A 17,553-nucleotide genomic window follows, 5' to 3' on the forward strand; every position below is an offset into this window, starting at 1 on the left:
CCTGAAGTCCCAGAAATCGTGGAGACACCTACACAAGCGCAGTTTATTGGATGAGAGTAAAATTAGTCCTATCCGGAGCTGCGGAGTTTAGTTATTTCTCAACATTAGCCGTGCTCCTGGTGTAAGGATGCAGGAGCTCCGTGTGGGTTGGCGGTGGTCCGCTTCCTCTGCCTGGAGTGACCCCATTTACCTCGTCAAGCTGGCGGCCTCGGTGTCTGCCTTCCTGCGTGCATCTGCCTAAACAACCTGCTTGTATGACGACTCTCCGACCTGGCGGCTCTAGAGCACATGCATGGGCTGCTGGCCGGGTCCCCGATTGAGGGCGTTTAAGAGGCAACCAATTGATGTTTCTGTCCCTCAAAAGAAAAGAAACATCCCCACCACTCCAAACAACAAAAAACATTTTTAATAAGATAAATAAAAAGTAGCTGGGTGAATGCTAGGAGAACTCAGGTGTTAAAGAGTTTAACCTTAATTGATAGGCTTAAGTGATTAAAGCTGCAACTAAAGAGAAAATGCTTTTAGGCTTAATTGATAGGCTTAAGTGACTAGTACACGTGGAAAGCTCTTGTTCCAAAGTTGTGAAGCTTTTGAACAAAGACTCCTTTCCTTTGTTACCAAACCTTTGCCTCTGGAATTTTGTCCAGCGGGTGTCGATGGGCAGCTGGGACCCATCAGCGTGGGGACTGAAAGACTCCAAGCACCTGCCTGGGGCTGTCAACTGACCTTCACTGAGAGGGACAGCGGCTGAGCCCTCGGCCCGTAGAACCGTCAAAGTCGGCATCTGCAGGTCTTCCCTCTGGTGGGTCCCGCTTCCCAAAAGAGAGGGAGAAGCCTGGACCGACAGCGGCCAGGTTCTCGGGGCTGAGTTAGGAGAAAGCATGGGCTCCCAGTATCCAATCTGCTTGCTTCCCGCTGCTGCTAATCTGCCTCCTCCCTGACATACAGCTGGGTGCGGGGACCCCCCTGCCCTCCCCGTGAGAATCTGTCTCCAGGAGACCCGCAGGCATGTGGACTCTCCCACACGTGCATGTATTTCATTTGGTTATTTTCTCTTGCAAAGAAAAAAAATCAGTCTCCAAGTTTCTGCTGGGGTCAGAGGATGGGAAATAGGAACTGGCTGGCTTCTTAAGGTTTCCAGAAGGAGGTGGCGCCGCCAGGTCCCGCGGAGATGAATCCGGGTCCCACTGCTAACTCGGGGACGCTTTCTGGAGAGTCATTTCCGCCTGCCCACCTGTTTGTCCAGCTTCCAGAAAGCTGATGTTGCTTCCTCTCCCATGTGTGCCGTTCTTGTGGACTCAGCGATTTTTCTGTTTGTCTTCTTTTTTTTAAATTTATTGATTTCAAAGAGAGGAGGGGAAGGGAGATTGAAGGAGACATCGATTTGTTGTTCCACTTATTTACACATTTCTTTGTTGAGTCTTATATGTGCCCTGACCGGGAATTGAACCTGAATCCTTGGTGTATCTGGAAAACTCTCTAACCACCTGGGCTACCCGGCCAGGGCTGGACTCAGGTGTTTGTAGCAAGTTTTCTGGAGGGAGCAAAAGTAGGAGCACGAGTGCATTGGTCCACCTCCACCTGGAGCTGCCTCATGGAGAGCAGGGTCACAGAGGCCTGGCAACTGTGAAGGCCACATGCTGAGGACGAAACACAGAGGTCAAGGGCTGGGGCAGAGCCAGGACTTGCTCCCAGGGCTGGCTGCCCCCCAGGTCCAGCTCCTGGAGCATCCTGTCCTCCCTGCCTCGCAGCCTGGGAAGCCGGGAGTCATGAGGTCGATTCCCAGAATTCCAGGGTCAGGGCGGCTGGGGGCAGGGCCAGGTCGGACAAACAGATCAAAGGTGAGGCTGTGCGAAGGCAGAGCAGGCCCCGCCAGCAGGACGGGGACACCATGAGGTGGGTGGGCACCCCTGCAGCCTCCCGGGCAGGGCTGGGGGTGACAGCAGGCTGCTGGCTGGATTTGTCACCGTCACCCCCCCCACCCCCTCTGCCCCCAGGCTGCTGATCCTCCTGGGCCTGCTGTGGCGCTCGGCAGCTGCCCCCGAGGGCCCGCAGTGGCCCAAGCCTGTGTTCGGGCGCCTGGCGTCTCCGGGCTTCCCGGAGAAGTACGCCAACGACCAGGAGCTGCGCTGGAGCCTGACGGCGCCCCCCGGCTACCGCCTGCGTCTCTACTTCACCCACTTCCACCTGGAGCTGTCCTACCTCTGCGAGTACGACTTTGTCAAGGTGCCGACAGGGCTGGGGGAGGGGAGGACCAAGAAATGGCCAGGTCTGGGGGCCAGGGACACCTGGGAGCAGGGTCGGGCCTCAGAGAAGGGGCAGGCCTTGGGCCTCGCTGTCCCTCGCAGTGACCCCCGACCCCACAGCTGAGCTCGGGATCCAAGGTGCTGGCCACGCTGTGTGGCTGGGAGAGCACAGACACGGAGCGGGCCCCTGGCAACGACACCTTCTACTCGCTGGGCTCCAGCCTGGACGTCACCTTCCACTCTGACTACTCCAATGAGAAGCCGTTCAGGGGCTTCGAAGCCTTTTACGCAGCCGAAGGTGAGCAGAGAGTGGCCGGGGCGGCGCTGGGATGGCCCACCGGTGCAGCTCTGTCTGAGCCAGGCCAGACTCCCTTCAACACCCCCCACCCCAGGCTGGCCTCCTTCTTCTGACGACATCTGCAACGCAGATGTCCGTAAAATACCCACGACAGCCAGACCTCCGCTCCACCGAGCCCTGGCCCGTGCCGGGTGCTGAGACAGGGACGTCCTCCCAGCCCCTTCACCCCGTGATATGTGCGGGCCCAGGATCGGGCCTGGTTACAGGTGGGAAGGAGAAGCTCCTCTAGCTGGTGCTGAGAGCGTACAAAGATCAGCGCCCGGTGCCTGCACATGGGCTTCGAGTCTGACCCTTGATTTCAGATTCTGGCTCCTGCAGGGACCAGCTGTGCAACCCTGGGCAAGTGGCTCACCCTGTCTGTGCTCCTCATGAGGCTGCTGTAAGGGTTGGGTGGACCTGTGTGGCAGGCCCACCCACTGCTCCCGGGTTCCTTGGCTGGCTGCTCTCCTCACTGGCTGAGGACCTGGAGCAGGACACAGCCTATAATCGGTTTTTAAAAGATGTTATTTCCTTCTTCCAAGTGTTATGGGGGGTGGCAAGGACCCTAGGCTGCTAGTGATTGGCTGGGTGCCTTCTAAGGTAAGGGGCCCCCTCTGGTGTCAGCTGTGAGGCCGGAGGCATCCTGAGCTCCGGCCCCAGTGCCCCCCCACCTCCTGCTGACCACCTGCCTGGCCCCCCCCTCCACAGACATCGATGAGTGCCAGGTGGCCCCCGGAGAGGCGCCGCCCTGTGAGCACCACTGCCACAACCACCTGGGCGGCTTCTACTGCTCCTGCCGGGCGGGCTACGTCCTCCACCAGAACAAGCGCACCTGCTCCGGTGAGTTCTGGCCACAAAGGGGACCCTGGACCGGGCCTGGCCCTCCTCCCTCAAGGCCATGGCTGTTCTGTCCGGGGGCTGGAGGCTGCCGCCCCTTTTCGGCTCTTCTGTCCGCTCCCTCGCTCTGTCCATCCGTCTGCCCACACTTTCCGACTCCTCCTCCCTCCCATCCTCGGTCCTTTCCAGTTTATTTGCTGATTAGCGTGTGTTAGGTCCCTACTGTGCACCTGGCCCAGCTGGGCTCTGGGGCCCCCATACAGTGCCCCCCTGGGGGGCTCCCAGTGTGGAAAAGTGGGGGGTCTAGGCCCAGCTCACCGAAGCTACCCTCTATAAAACTTCAGGATTGGGGGCAGGGTCTGCTCAAAGCCACCAGGTCCTGGCAGCCAGCAGGACCTCTGCGGCCCCCACTGCCCTGCCAGACACCTGGTGCCCTGGGGAGTGGGGAGCCGCACCCACCGGCACTGACCCTGCCTCCCCATCTGGTGTCCCTCCCTGTCTCTCTGTTCTCTCTTCCAGAGCAGACCCTCTAGGTCCCCCTTGCTCCGGCCTGCAGCGAGCCCCGCGGGCTGCAGCTCTGGGTCAGGGGAGAGCGCTGCCACCTGCACCCCCCTGTCACCCCACCCGCAGAACTAACAATAAACCTGGCTCCTCCTCCATCTGCTGCTTCCTGTCTCTGGGATGGGAAGGTGGGGGTGCTGGGTGGGGGTGCATCTTGGCCCCTCCCTCCCCTCCCTCCCCCTCCCACCGTAGTCTGGAAGAGCCTAGTCGGGCACCCCCTCCACAAGGCCACAAGCTCCTTTGCCAGAAGGGCCCCCCACCATTTCGCAGAGGCCAGAGAGCAGCGAAGACTTGCCGGAACTCACACAGGGGAAAACGAGCTCTCTGCTCCCCACCAGGTCCCCGGGGGCTGAGCTCTAAGCATCCTCCCCCCACCTCCTGTTCCGGGGGGGGGGGTGCCTCAGGCCATGTGTGCTGGGCTGGGGGAGCCTGACCCAGAGCAAAGAGGCCCCGGGAGGTAGTCACTGGGGGGCAGCCTGGTCTCCACCTCCAGGAACGATTCCCTCCTTCCCTGTGCCCTGGGGAGCAGCCCCAGGGAGAAAGACAGGGTTGGGACCCCCACTTCCTGGAAGCTGCCCAGCTCAAATGCCTGCGTGTCCCTCTGTGTCCTGGGAGGAGGGGGCAGACCACTCCTGTGAATGGCGGGGAGGCTCCACAAGGGCAGAATTAGCTGTTGCAGTGAGGGAAGAGGGCGTCTGACTAGTTCATGATCGGTGTGGATTTGAACTTCCCTCAACTGCCCCCCCCCAAGGCAGAGCCCAGACTCAGGGAAGGTGGGCAAAGGGAGGTGCTTCCTGACCTCCTGACCAATCCCAGTGGAGGGAGACTGGCCCTGGCTGCGCTGGGGTGGGAGCCCCATGGTGGATGAACTTGGGAGTTGCTGGGGTCAGAGTGGGTCAGGGGTCCTCAGCCCAAGGAGACTCACCTGCCCCTCCAAATCCCTGAGAAATGAGGAGACCCCCCCCCCCAATCCCGTCCTTAGTGCCTTCAGTCCCTCGGCAGAACCTGCACACGCTCACTCCCCTTTGGGACTTGGCCCAGGACCCTCCCCAATGGAAGCTTCAGCATTAGGGCCCCCACCCTCTCCAGGGGGCAGGGTGTGGGGGGGCCTGGAAGATGTACATCCAAGTGTTGCCTTTTTATTTTTTAGCTAAAGCCTGGGAGCTAGGGAAACTCCCTCCCTGAATTGTCCCTTCAGCGACAGGGGCCGGTCCCTGGCCGCAGAAGGTGTCTCCTGAGCTGGCCCATGCAGGGCCTCGGCCCTCTGCAGTGAGTGCTGATGGGTGGGCAGAGTCCCGTGGCCTCCAGGGGCTCACAGGCCCTGTCCTCTCCCCTCCCCAGCCCTGTGCTCAGGCCAGGTCTTCACCGCACGGTCTGGGGTGATCAGCAGCCCCGAATACCCACAGCCATACCCCAACCTCTCCAGTTGTACCTACAGCATCCGCTTGGAGGAGGGGTTCAAGATCATCCTGGACTTCGTGGAGTCCTTCGACGTGGAGGCGCACCCCGACACCCAGTGCCCCTACGACTCCCTCAAGGTCTGGTTCTGGGGACCCCCACCTCGGCCTGGCTCCCACAGGTCCTGAGGTAACAGGGGCATCTCTCCTTTCAGATTCAAACAGACATGAAGGAACACGGCCCATTTTGTGGGAACACATTGCCCCCCAGGATTGAAACCAAGAGCAACTCCGTGACCATAATCTTCACTACTGACCAGTCGGGGGACAACCGGGGCTGGAAGGTGCACTACACCAGCACGGGTGAGTGCAGGGCGGAGGTCCCGGCCCCCGGCCCCCGGCAGAGGGCCGGGGAGTACAGAGGACCGGACTCTCCCTGGCCGGGTCTGGGAAACATCAGGGAAGAAAAAGTTGTCCTCCACCCCCGAGAATCCTGGGGCAGGTCCAAAAATTAAACTGACAGACGAGTTGGGGAAAAGCGCAGGCACTTATTTCACCCAAGTTGTAGGCAGCACAGCAGCCTCCGTAAGGAGATGAAGGAGCAGAAAGAGCTGGACCTGAGCTGACCTGTGGACAGGAGTCCCGCACGTGTGAGTGCCAGAAACTCCACAGGCAGCAGAGGTTGGAAGACAGGAAGGGAGCGCGGGTGTGTGTGCGAGGCTCCGAGCCAGGGGCTGCAGCAGGCCAGCGCCGGGGAGCCCGCTTTCTGATCAGCGGTGCCCTGCCCTGTAGACCAGTCCTCGGGGGGGTTTCCCTTCATTTCTAGGGAGACGAGGGAGGAGTAGAAGTTCCTCTTGAGCCTGTAGCTAAAGTTGCCCTTCCCGGATTGAAGGAATGAATCTGTTCGCCTGTCTGCATCGAAGCCCAGTTAGGCAGGAGCAGGGGTTTGCTGCCAAGAGAGTGAGGGTTTCTTAGGGGGAGGGTGCCGTGCCTGTCCCGGGTGGCTGGTGCCCAAAGGCCTGGCCCTGGCAGCTTCCGGGGAGGGAATGGATTGCAGATCACTAACCGCCGTGGCTGGTGGAGTCGGGCTACGGTTGCGGTCTCTGCTGGTCGGTGCACTGGCTCATTGTGTTTGGTCTGAGGTGGAGCACGGAGGTGTCCTGTCCAGTTTCACAAGGATTTGTTTTGTGGGATTGTGCTGCTTTCCTGGGCCCAGAGACAAAACACTTATCTTGAGGCCGATATATTATGTTTAGTTTGATTGAAGACTGTCTCAACAGTCAATAGACAGGAACTTGTTCCTAAGACTACTGGCTGACCAGAACTGTGCTGTCCTGAGGGCTTAACGATTAATCGAGGGAGAGGGAGGTGTGCGAGTCAGGGCGAGATAACAGTCGGGAGTAGCCCTGGCTGGGGTGTGTCCGTGGAGATCCAGTCTGGGCACAGGCCTGGGCTGCGGGCCAGGTCTGTAGGTGGGGGTGTGTGAGAGGCAACCTATCAAAGTTTCTCTGGCACATATGTGTGGTTTGTTGTTTTTTTAAAAAAAACAGGACAGGTTAAAGAACCTGGGTTTCTGTGCAGTTACAGTTAACTTTAGCTCAAAACAATGGGCACATCTCGGGTGACTTGTCCTGAACCCCCACCCACTCATCCATCCAATTATCTCTCCTTCTATCTGTGGGGAAGACAAAACCTATAGAGAATTTTTTAAATTTTTATTTATTGATTTTGAGAGAGAGAGAGAGAGAGATCACTTTGTTGTTCCACTTACTGATGCATTCATTGGCTGCTTCTCGTACATGCCCTGACCGGTGATCGAACCCACAACCTCAGTGTATTAGGACGACGCTCTAACCAACGGAGCTGCCCAGCCAGGGCCTGGAGAATTTGTGTGAGTTTATTTGAGCCACAGCTGAGGGCATTGCTGGGAAGCAAGATCTCAAGTTTGCAGTTTCTTTTATGCTCTGGTGATTGAGGAGGGAACATTAGGAAGATTCCATGAAGGTGGGGGTCAACGAGGAGGTGGGGAGGGGTTGCAGGGCCGTTAGGACTCTGTGCTCTCTTGAGGGTGGTCGCCCTTCAGGAGGAGAGTCTGAAAGCAAGCACTTCGAAGGTGCTTTACCCTTTAGGCACATGGCAAGGGACTAGTTAAGGCCAGGGAAAGCTTTTACCAGAGAAGTTCCAGCCTGGGACTCCCTGCCAGGACAGGCCCCGTAGGAATTTACGGTCAGATCACCCCGTGGGAGTACTTTCCCCAGATGCCCTTTTTTTGTCCACAAGTAAGAAAACTCCTAAAACTGCTCTGCTGGTTTTGGAGCAAGTCGAGAGAGTCAGTTTTGCCAGGCTGGTGGGAGAAGGGGCCAGGGCAGCCCCGAGCTGTGTGCCAAGGAAGGCGTGAGCAGGCCGCTGGCCTGGGTACTGGTGGCTTTGGGAAGCCCTGAGGTCCCACAGGGCTGTCCCTGCAGATTGGGTCCCTGAGGGGAGACTCTGGGGCCTGCCAGGGCCTGGGAGCCACCCCAGGCCGCAGATCAGCTGCTGGAGGGAGGAGGGCACTCAGCAAACAACTCTGGGGCACTGCAGGAATGCAGTGAGGCAGCTGGGGTAGGGGGTGGCGCCGGAGCCTTGGGGTGACAGCAGGCCAGGGGTCACAGCCCACAGTGGAAGTAGTCCCCTTGGAGGCCTGAACACTGGGGGACGGGAGCCCACGAGGGGAGGCCCGAGGCTTCCTGAGCGCTGGTCAGGGCCGGGCATCGGCTTCTCCCTGTGTAAGGGTCACTCCAGCCCCCTTTCTGAGCTCTTAGCAGAGCACGATGCTAGGGGCTTCACGCCCCACCCTCACAGAAGCCCTGGGGGGAGGGCACCCTACAGCAGAGGACACTGAGGCGCAGGGGGGTTGACAGCCACCCCCGGGGATGGAGAGCTGTGACTTCAACCCAGGCAGTCTGCAGCCTGTCCCTTGTAGTGACACACTTCGGTTTTCAGCAGTGGGTGTGAAGTCCCTGGCGTGCCGCAGACGCCCCATTAGGGGTGGCCGTCCTCGCTTACTGCATGCCTGGCTTTCTTACACCGCTGTGGCCGAAGCCCAGGCCAGGCGACAAACCCTAATTTGCACAGTACACAACCGAGGGTTTCATCTTGCCTTTGGTTTTAAAGCTTAAGAACCCTGCTGGACTCGTGGTGAGCTCCCTCGACCTGTTAGGTGCCTCCTTTACAAACTGAGAACTTCAGGGGCTCAGTTCAGACTCACCTGCCACTAACCCATCAGAACCCACGGCCCCGGTTTCCTCCGCGCAGCTCAGCCTTGCCCTGATCCGGTGGCGCCACCTAATGGCCACGTCGTACCTGCGCAAGACAAGTACATCCTGAAAGACAGCTTCTCCGTGGTTTGCGAGACTGGCTATGAGCTTCTGCAGGTAAGTTAACACACAGCTTTTAAGTGCACCGTGATCGCCACAGTTTTCTGCTGTTTTGAAGATTTATTTATTGAGAGGGTGGGGAAGGGAGGGAGAAAGAGAGGAAGAGAAACATGGACATGAACATCAGTCAGCTGCCTCTCACACGCACCCCGACCAGGGACAAGGCCCATGACCCAGGCATGTGACCCGAACGGGAGACCTTTTCACCTCATGGGGTAACGCCCAACTCGCGCCACCAGGCTGAATGACAGTTTTTATGTATGTTTTTTAAGTACAAATTTTATTTTATTTTTGTCCTTATTTGAGGACATTTTCCCCCCATTGCTTATTTTTAGAGAGAGAGGAAGGGAGGGAGAGGGGGAGAGAGAAACCTTAATTGGTTGCCTCCATACAGGCCTTGATGGGGGATTGAACTCGTAACCTAGGTATGTGCCCTGACCAGAGATCGAACCCTCAAACTTTTGGTTTTATGGGACGATGCTCCAACCAACCGAGTCATAGCGGCCAGGGCAGATCGTGACAGTTTTTAAATGCATACTTATTACTGCCAGCAAATACATGAAAGGAAAGTGGGAAAATAGGCATTGTCCAGCATGGTGGGTGTTTTTGTGTCTATGACTAAATAAAAGTCTAAGAGGTGACGTTTGCTGGGAAGAAGGATGGCTATGGAGAATTTTTTTTAAGTATATTTTATTGATTATGCCATTAGAGTTGCCCCATTTCCCCCCCTTCATTCCCCTCCACCCTGCACACCCCTCCCCCACCATTCCCCCCTTTAGTTCATGTCCATGTATGACAAGTTCTTTACTTTCTATATTTCCCCTACTATTCTTGCCCTCCCACCATCTATTTTCTGCCTACTGTCTATGCTACTTATTCTCTGTACCTTCTCCCCCCTTCTCCTTCTCCCACTCCCCTGTTGCTAACCCTCCATGTGATCTCCATTTCTATGGTTCCGCTCCTGATCTAGCTGTCCTCTTAGTTTGCTTTTGTTTTAGGTGTGGTTGTTAGTAACCGTGAGTTTGCTGTCCTTTCATTGTTCATATTTTTTATCTTCTTTTTCTTATATAAGTCCCTTTAACATTTCATATAATAAGGGCCTGGTGATGATGAACTCCTTGAACTTGACCTTATCTGAGAAGCACTTTATCTGTCCTTCCATTCTAAATGAAAGCTTTGCTGGGTAGAGCAATCTTGGATGTAGGTCTTTGGATTTCATGACTTGGAATACTTCTTTCCAGCTCCTTCTTGCCTGTAAGGTCTCTTTTGAGAAATCCGCTGACAGTCTGATGGGAACTCCTTTGTAGGTGACTGTCCCCTTATCTCTTGCTGCTTCTAGGATTCTCTCCATTTTAATCTTGGCTAATATCATTATGATGTGCCTTGGTGTGTTCCTTCTTGGGTCCACCTTCTTTGGGACTCTCAGAGCTTCCTGGACTTCCCAGAAGTCTATTTCCTTTGCCAGATTGGGAAGGTTCTTTATTATTCAAAAATCTTTTCCACTTGTTGCTCTTTCTCTTCCCCTCCCGGTAGCCCTATAATTCAGATGTTGGAATGTTTAAAGATGTCCTGGGGGTTCCTAAGCCTCTCCTCATTTTTTTGAATTCTTGTTTCTTCATTCTTTTCTGTTTGGTTGTTTCTTCCTTCCTTCTGGTCCACTCCACTGATTTGAGTCCCAGATTTGTTTCCGTCACTATTGGCTCACTGTGAATTTTGCTTCATTTCACTTAGTGTAGCCTTCATTTTTTCATCTAATTTGTGACTAAAATCAACCAGTTCAGTGAGCATCCTGATCACCAGTGCTTTGAACTGTGCATCCGATAGGTTAGCTACCTCTTGGTCACTTAGAAGTATTGGCTCTGAGGCTTTGAGCTGTTCTTCTGCTTGAGCCATAATGTTTTGGTCTGTTTGCACCTGTTACATATGAGTGGCGGAGCCTAGGTGTTCATAAGGGTGGGGTGACCCAGTTGCTGGGTTGTGTTGCTGTACGTGGGCGTGGGGTCAGAGAGGGGACAATGGCGCTTGTTACATGCTGTCTTTTGGATTTCGGTCCCCTCTGTCACTTCCCACAAGCAAACTGGGCCCTTCTGGTGCTGGTTTCCGGGTGGGTGGGCTTGTGTGCATTCTAGGACCCTGTGGGTCTCCCCAGAAAACTCTCCTGTGTGGCTGGGCACCTCTCCCAACACCTGAACCCCCAAAAGTTTTTCCAATTGGTGCTTTTAGGCTTTATTTTCGTCGCTGGGGCCCTGGGTTGCACGATCTGTCTCACTGCCTGTTTTGCCTGGTTTATCTGCATGTGAATGTGTGTCCGAGGTCAGCCAGCTGCCTTGTGAGCCTTATTGGGTTTTTGTTCCTACGTCCGCCCAGGTGTCCAACCACCGCCTCTTCCTGCCAGGGATCCTTCTCTGCCAGCAGCCAACTCCTCCCCTCTTACTGGTCTGGATGAATGGTTCGGTGTTGTCGGACTTCAGTACAGTTCAACTTCTGTCTGTTTGGGTTGTGTTTTTGTTTCTAAATCTTTGTTGTCCTTAAATTTGGTTGTGCAAGGAGGCACAGTATTTCCACCTACGCCTCCATCTTGGCCGGAAGTCCTATGGAGAACTTTTTGTTCTTAGGATGATATTTACGTGAAATAACTCCTAGGCCCACAAAAAATTAAGCAGTGCTGGGAAATAGTATATTCCGCAAAGTTATGAATAGCAGCCACTGTTGCGGGAGAGGGGGGATAATTTTTCTTTTTTTTTTTGCTTAGTGAGTTGCTTTAGGGGCACAGGTAGGAGATTAACACGTTCTCTTTCTGTTCTTCAAAAGTGTCCCCAAATCCTGGTGGTAAAAATTGCCCGGGAGTAACAGTGAACTGACAGCAGAGGCCGGTAGTCCGGGCCTGTGGAGGGGCAACATGAAGAATACAGGGGGCAGGGGCCACTTTTCCCACCCTATAAACTTTTGTTGTGGTGGGCTCTTTTTCACAGCTCCTTGGGCTACAAACCTGTTTGTTTTCTCATTTTATTTTTTATTGTATTTTTTTTCCCATTACCATTTTGACCCCTTCTACCTCCTCCCCTCCCTTATCCCTTGAGGCTCATTTTTTTTTTTAATCACCCTGGCCCTGGCTGGTGTGGCTCAGTGGATTGAGAGTCAGCCTGCAAATTGAAAGGTCACCGGTTTGACTCCCAGCCGGGGCACATGCCTGGATTGTGGGCCAGGTCCCCAGTTGGGGGTGTGCAAGAGGCAACTGATCCATGTATCTCTTGCACATCGCTGTTTCTCTCCCTCTCTTTCACCCTGCCTTCCCATCTCTCTAAAAAAATTTAAAAAAATTTTTTTTCATTAAAAAAAAAATCACACTGCTCTCCTTTGAAGCACAAAGCTTCTGCTGGAGACATCTTTCACCAAGTCTGACTTTAGAACAATACTATTTCAGTAAGTGAAGAATGTTTCTAAGCTGTATTAGCAATGAAAACTGATTGAGGACACCCATGTGAGGCTTAGAAAAGCGTCTTTTGTAGCTTTCCCCCAGCGAAGGGCCACAGGGCTCAGGGGCTCGTGAGGTCGGCCTTCCCTGCATTTCCAACCGCCTCCCTGCGGCACTTCTCAGAAGAGAGAGGTGGCGGGGCAATGGCAGGGGCCCAAGCAGTGACCTGTTCTCACAGTCAAGTGGAAGGCAAAAGCCAGCCGTTCATTGTAGAGGTCAGCATTTGATTCCTGAAATGCCACCACACCTCGAGAGGTGCCCTGTGTAGCACAGGCAACGTTCGCACCTGCTCGGAGGCAGCGCTGGACTGTGCACAGGGCCCTGTGGGTGCATCCCTCCCCTGGGGGCCTCTGGTGAGACCCTGGAAGAGGAACGACTGTGGGAGCTTAGCTTCGGGGAGTGGGTTTCTGAGAGGAACCAGGAAATGAGGATTTTCTGCATTCCCCTTTAGGGTCATTTGCCCCTGGAATCATTTGCTGCAGTCTGTCAAAAGGATGGCTCTTGGGACAAACCGATGCCAGAATGCAGCAGTACGGTCACGTGAGCGCCGCTCCCAGCCACGCCTGCCACTGCCGCTGCTTCCGTTGCCCCTCCTGGCTGTTTAAAAAGGGTTCTATTTATCAGGGCTCGGACTCCAAATCCACCTCTCCCCCACGCTCTGAGGACTCGAGGTTGAAATGAAACCAAGCTAGTAGGACAATTATTTGCTTGCACAGTGATCTTTAAAAGTATTTTTCCTAAGTATAAAATACTTGTAGAAGAGGGGAGAGGAGATGATATTTCAATACTCATAACCCCACCGTACATGCTATTCTGGCGCACAATCCTCCAATCACCCACCTCTCACATGTGCGCACACGGACTGGCTACTGTGGTGGAGACGAGGGTGACTATGTGCACGCACCCCCCCAACTGGGACAATCGTGTACATTACACTTTGTGAATTGAGAATCACGCATCTTATTTTTAGTGTCTTTTCAGTGACAAAGTACATGTTAATAGGAAAGAATATAAATTTGTAAAACATTCTTGCCCAAATCCCCAAACCACCACTGGAAGTTCGGGGCCTACCCCACGTGTTGCCTCCTATGCTAGAGATACGTATTTCACGCGTTGCCTTTTCTTTTCCAGCTAGGAAAATTTAGAAAGTCAGAGGTGCTACAAGTGAGCTGTAGAAACGGGCTCAGGAAGCAGGCGGGATACAGGGGCGGGGTCCTCAGAGCTCCGCGGGGAGGCAGGCAGAGGTCGCTGTGCTCCAGGGGTGGCAGCCGGCTCGGTAAATGGTAAACGGGTACTTCCTGACTGCAGCCGTGTTCCTCCTCCCTCTCGGCGGGCTGTCTCCCTCCCCGGTCTGGCCGTTAGCAGGGCTGCTCCTCCTTGGCGGCTGCACAGTATTTCTCCAATGATGCTTTTAGTCGGTCTGCTTTCTGTGGCTTCCGGTTTTCCCGATGCGTGCCCTGCTGCAGCTAACACCCACCTGTGCGTGCGTTTCTGCACCTTCTGTGCAAGGTTTTTACAGAATGCCTAGGGGAACTCCCTATTGGCACTTCCTAGTTTACATTCCCACCAATTCTTTCAGTGGGAAAAGCAGCAGAGCAGCACGCACGGGGCGCAGCTGCTTTTCTACTGGGTCGTCAGGGGTGTCTCAGCTACAGACGATGAGACAAAGGGGCAAAGCACTTGGCACAGAGCCAGGCACACAGATGTTAAGTTGCTGAAAATTGTTTAAATGTAATTTTTTAATAGCCACAGAAATACATCAACAGTTTTTACATCCACTATGTAACGAACTTTTAGACTGGGAACACTGTCTCACAAACGTGAGACATTTCACATCTCAGTCATTTCACATTGGCAGTGTCCCAAGTGTGAATTCTTGTCCAAATTCAAGACCTTCCAGGTCTTCTGCGGGTGCTAAGAATGAGCTGCACCCCGCCCCCCCAGTCCCCTTTGCATCGCTGTGCCCCGAGTCCCGTTATGTGGGCCTAGACTGCACAGGCCACGCCGTCTCCTCCCTTCTGTGGCACTGCACCCTTCAGGCTGGGAGCGAGTGTCAGGGGTGTCCCCAAGTTCCCAGCCCCTTCCATCAGGAAAGGCCTGCACCACCGCTGCAGGGACCTCGCCTCCACCTGGCCAGTCAGGAACAGGGAGGAGGGTGACACCTTCCAGTTGGCCTAAAGCCACTCTCTGGACTCAGAGACCGAGTGCATGACGCTCCCGGGCAGGGGCAGCACGGACACTGACTCCCCTCTCCCATGCTTATCAGTTGTTGACTGTGGCCCTCCCGAGGACCTGCCCCACGGCCGGGTGGAGCACATCACGGGCCCTGACGTGACCACGTACAAGGCCGAGATTCAGTACCACTGCTCCGGGGCCTTCTACACAATGAGGACAGGTGACGGTACGCAAACTGTTCCAAGTTGGGGGCGGGTGACATTTGGAACCTAGGCCTCCACAATCTGAAAATAAACTTTAACCAACATTTTTGGCTAAAGCTAGACAAAAGATTAAAAGGCACTTCGCCTACCAGCTAAGTGAAATATTACAGCCGAAGTGACTTTAATGTCAATTTGCAAGAATCTGAAAACAGATCTTATCTAGTAAATGACTACTACAAACACACAATATATTCCAAATGGTTTAATTTAACAAGTCAAAACCTTATCATTAAGCACTTGAGATCTTGATACATATTCAAGTTACACATCTAAAAGGTTTCCACTTTGCAAGCAAACATGGTAATGCAGAGACCTCTTATTTATGAAATCATGTAAAATGGTTATTCAGACACCTCTATTTCTCACTGGTGCTCAAGAATCAACATTTTTCAAGGGGGTATTCAAGCAAATGACAAGCACCTTATACATGCAGTTAAACATTTTTGCTTTTCCAATGATTTGCAGGTAAATACGTGTGTGAGGCTGATGGATTCTGGACGAGCTCCAAAGGAGAAAAATCACTCCCAGTCTGCGAGCCTGGTAATGGATACTCTCATGTAAGAGATTCGTAACTGATGGAAAGTAGAACTGGGCAGGCAGCAGCAGCAAGCAGAGCCTCAGCTGTGGTGGGCAGAAAGGGAACCTGGGCCCCAGCCCTCAGCCCCAGCTGTTACTCCCAACAGTGTGTCCTCGTCGTCCCCCTGCTCGTGGAGAGGTGGTTAGGTGCTGACTGCATCAGTCATTAGATTATTTTGCCTTACAACCAGGCAAGAATAAAAAATTAAATGGTTTTTAAAATGACCATGAACCATTTATACATTTATAAACACGAGCTCCTCAGCTACTTCTGTTAAAAATGCTATTAAAACCCAAAGCTAGTAACTTCATTATTTCCCTAAGCAATTGTTTTTAATGACATCTAGTTTTTAAACATTAATGCAATTTGCCTTTTAATAGTACTTAAATTTTTTTTTAACCAGAATTGGCTTTGAACATATAGTTGAATAGAGAGATTTTTTTAAAAAAAATCAGAAAGTTAATAATATATTCATTACCCCTGTGTTATTTGGCTTAAATTAGTTTTTATCTTGGCTGACACAACATTAAAATTTTTTTTTTTTAATCTTTAGAGGGGAAGGGAAGGAAAGAGGGAGAGAAATATCAATGTGTGGTTGCCTCTCATGCGTCCCCTGCTGGGAACTGGCCTGCAACCCAGGCATGTGCCCTGACTGGGAATCGAACCGCAATCCTTGGGTTCACAGGCCCGAACTCAATCCACTGAGCCACAGCAGCCAGGGCTTGACACAACGTTTTTCAGTTTCAATGCAAGTACTCTGCCACAACAGGAAACGTTTGCTACATTAATGAGTATATTTCCTTAGTCATATACAGTCAGACTTAGTGTTTTTAAGAATCATCTAGATAACAAATAATAGCTTCTGAACCTGAAAGTTCCTGGCCACAAATGCAACATTCTGACTTTTAAAACACTGCAGCGATGTTCGATGTTCTTGTTCGATGTTCTTCGTTTTGCCAGTCCTAGGCCAGGGGCCTCGGCGCCTGCTGTCCCAGAACTGCAGGGCCGACAGCCCAGTTTAGAGGTAGGAAAAGGAACAATGAAAAGGTTCTTTCCTTTCACTTCCTACATTCGCATCACCCAGCGCATCAGCTCAGACAATTCCTGTCTGCCCTATTAAATAATTTCTGCAATTGAGTAGACTATTCTACTTTTTGGAAAACAAATTCATTTCTAAAAGACATTTCCACTTGCCTCATTTTCTGAGGAGCTACGAACCGCCAGCTGGGTCTTTGGCCTATGTGGCTTGCAAGTGCTCTAACTTGGCTAAAGGCGGGCACCCACCACACACCTGATGCAGTTCTGGGTCACATCACGGCCCCAAGAGGAGACTGCAGCAATGCACCACTAGGTTTCTACACAGGCCCTGTGTATCTGCTTCCTTCCCCAGTCTGCGGAATGTCTGCCCGTGCAGGAGGGGCTCGTATATACGGAGGGCAAAATGCAAAGCTGGGTGACTTCCCTTGGCAAGTCCTGCTCCTAGGTGACACAGCAGCAGCAGGTGCACTTCTGTATGACAACTGGGTCCTGACGGCTGCCCACGCAGTGTATGCACAGAAAGAAGATGCCTCCTCCCTACACATCCGCATGGGCATGCTGAAGAGACTGTCCCCTCACTACACACAAGCCTGGGCAGAGGCCGTGTTTATACATGAAGGCTACACCCACGATGTCAGCTTCGATAACGACATAGCACTGATTAAACTGAAGAACAAAGTTGTAATCAATAGTAACATCATGCCTATTTGCTTGCCAACAAAAGCAGCTGAATCCTTCATGAGGACAAATGACATTGGAACCGCATCTGGATGGGGACTGACGCAGAGGGGTCTCCCTGCCAGAAGTTTAATGTATGTTGACATACCAGTTGTTGAAAATCAAAAATGCGCTGCCGCCTATGAAAAAAAGCCCCACCCAGGGGCGCAGGTAACTGATAACATGCTCTGCGCCGGCTTAGAGAGTGGGGGCAAAGACAGCTGCAGAGGTGACAGCGGAGGGGCCTTTGTGTTTCTAAATAACAACACACACAGGTGGTTTGTGGGAGGAATAGTGTCCTGGGGTTCTACTAATTGTGGGGAAGCACAATCATTTGGTGTCTACACAAAAGTCATTAACTATATTCCCTGGATCAAGAAAATAATTAGTAACTTTTAATTTGTGTGTCTTCAGTTAATAATTAAAAACAAACATGTATAAAAGGTCTCGGTAGCAATGTGACCCGAGAAACATTACTACAGTCATCGTCACCACACACAAAAACCAAAACCAG

The 17,553-nt window shown here is 53.1% G+C and overlaps 1 protein-coding gene across 6 annotated transcripts; it reads left to right on the plus strand.

The window, feature by feature from the left end:
- Positions 1-1,789: 1,789 nt before the first annotated feature.
- MASP2 (MBL associated serine protease 2) lies at positions 1,790-17,544 on the plus strand. Of its 6 annotated transcripts, XM_037165738.2 has the most exons (11): positions 1,790-1,896; positions 1,998-2,226; positions 2,367-2,544; positions 3,292-3,423; positions 5,323-5,519; positions 5,594-5,741; positions 8,673-8,791; positions 12,721-12,799; positions 14,536-14,670; positions 15,173-15,247; positions 16,675-17,544. In XM_037165738.2, exons 1-11 carry the CDS (start codon positions 1,892-1,894, stop codon positions 17,436-17,438), a joined length of 2,061 nt encoding a protein of 686 aa, XP_037021633.2. In that variant the 5' UTR covers positions 1,790-1,891; the 3' UTR covers positions 17,439-17,544. The 6 variants fall into 6 exon arrangements, with proteins under 6 accessions (XP_037021633.2, XP_053516201.1, XP_053516202.1 ...); XM_053660226.1 differs by lacking the exon at positions 16,675-17,544 and having other exon boundaries at positions 15,173-16,214; XM_053660227.1 differs by lacking the exons at positions 12,721-12,799; positions 14,536-14,670 and having other exon boundaries at positions 16,675-16,857.
- Positions 17,545-17,553: the final 9 nt, after the last annotated feature.

The sequence above is a fragment of the Artibeus jamaicensis genome, unplaced genomic scaffold (genome assembly GCF_021234435.1).
Source record: "Artibeus jamaicensis isolate MK-2021 breed Jamaican fruit bat unplaced genomic scaffold, CSHL_Jam_final scaffold_847, whole genome shotgun sequence".
Classification (NCBI taxonomy): Eukaryota; Metazoa; Chordata; class Mammalia; order Chiroptera; family Phyllostomidae; genus Artibeus; species Artibeus jamaicensis.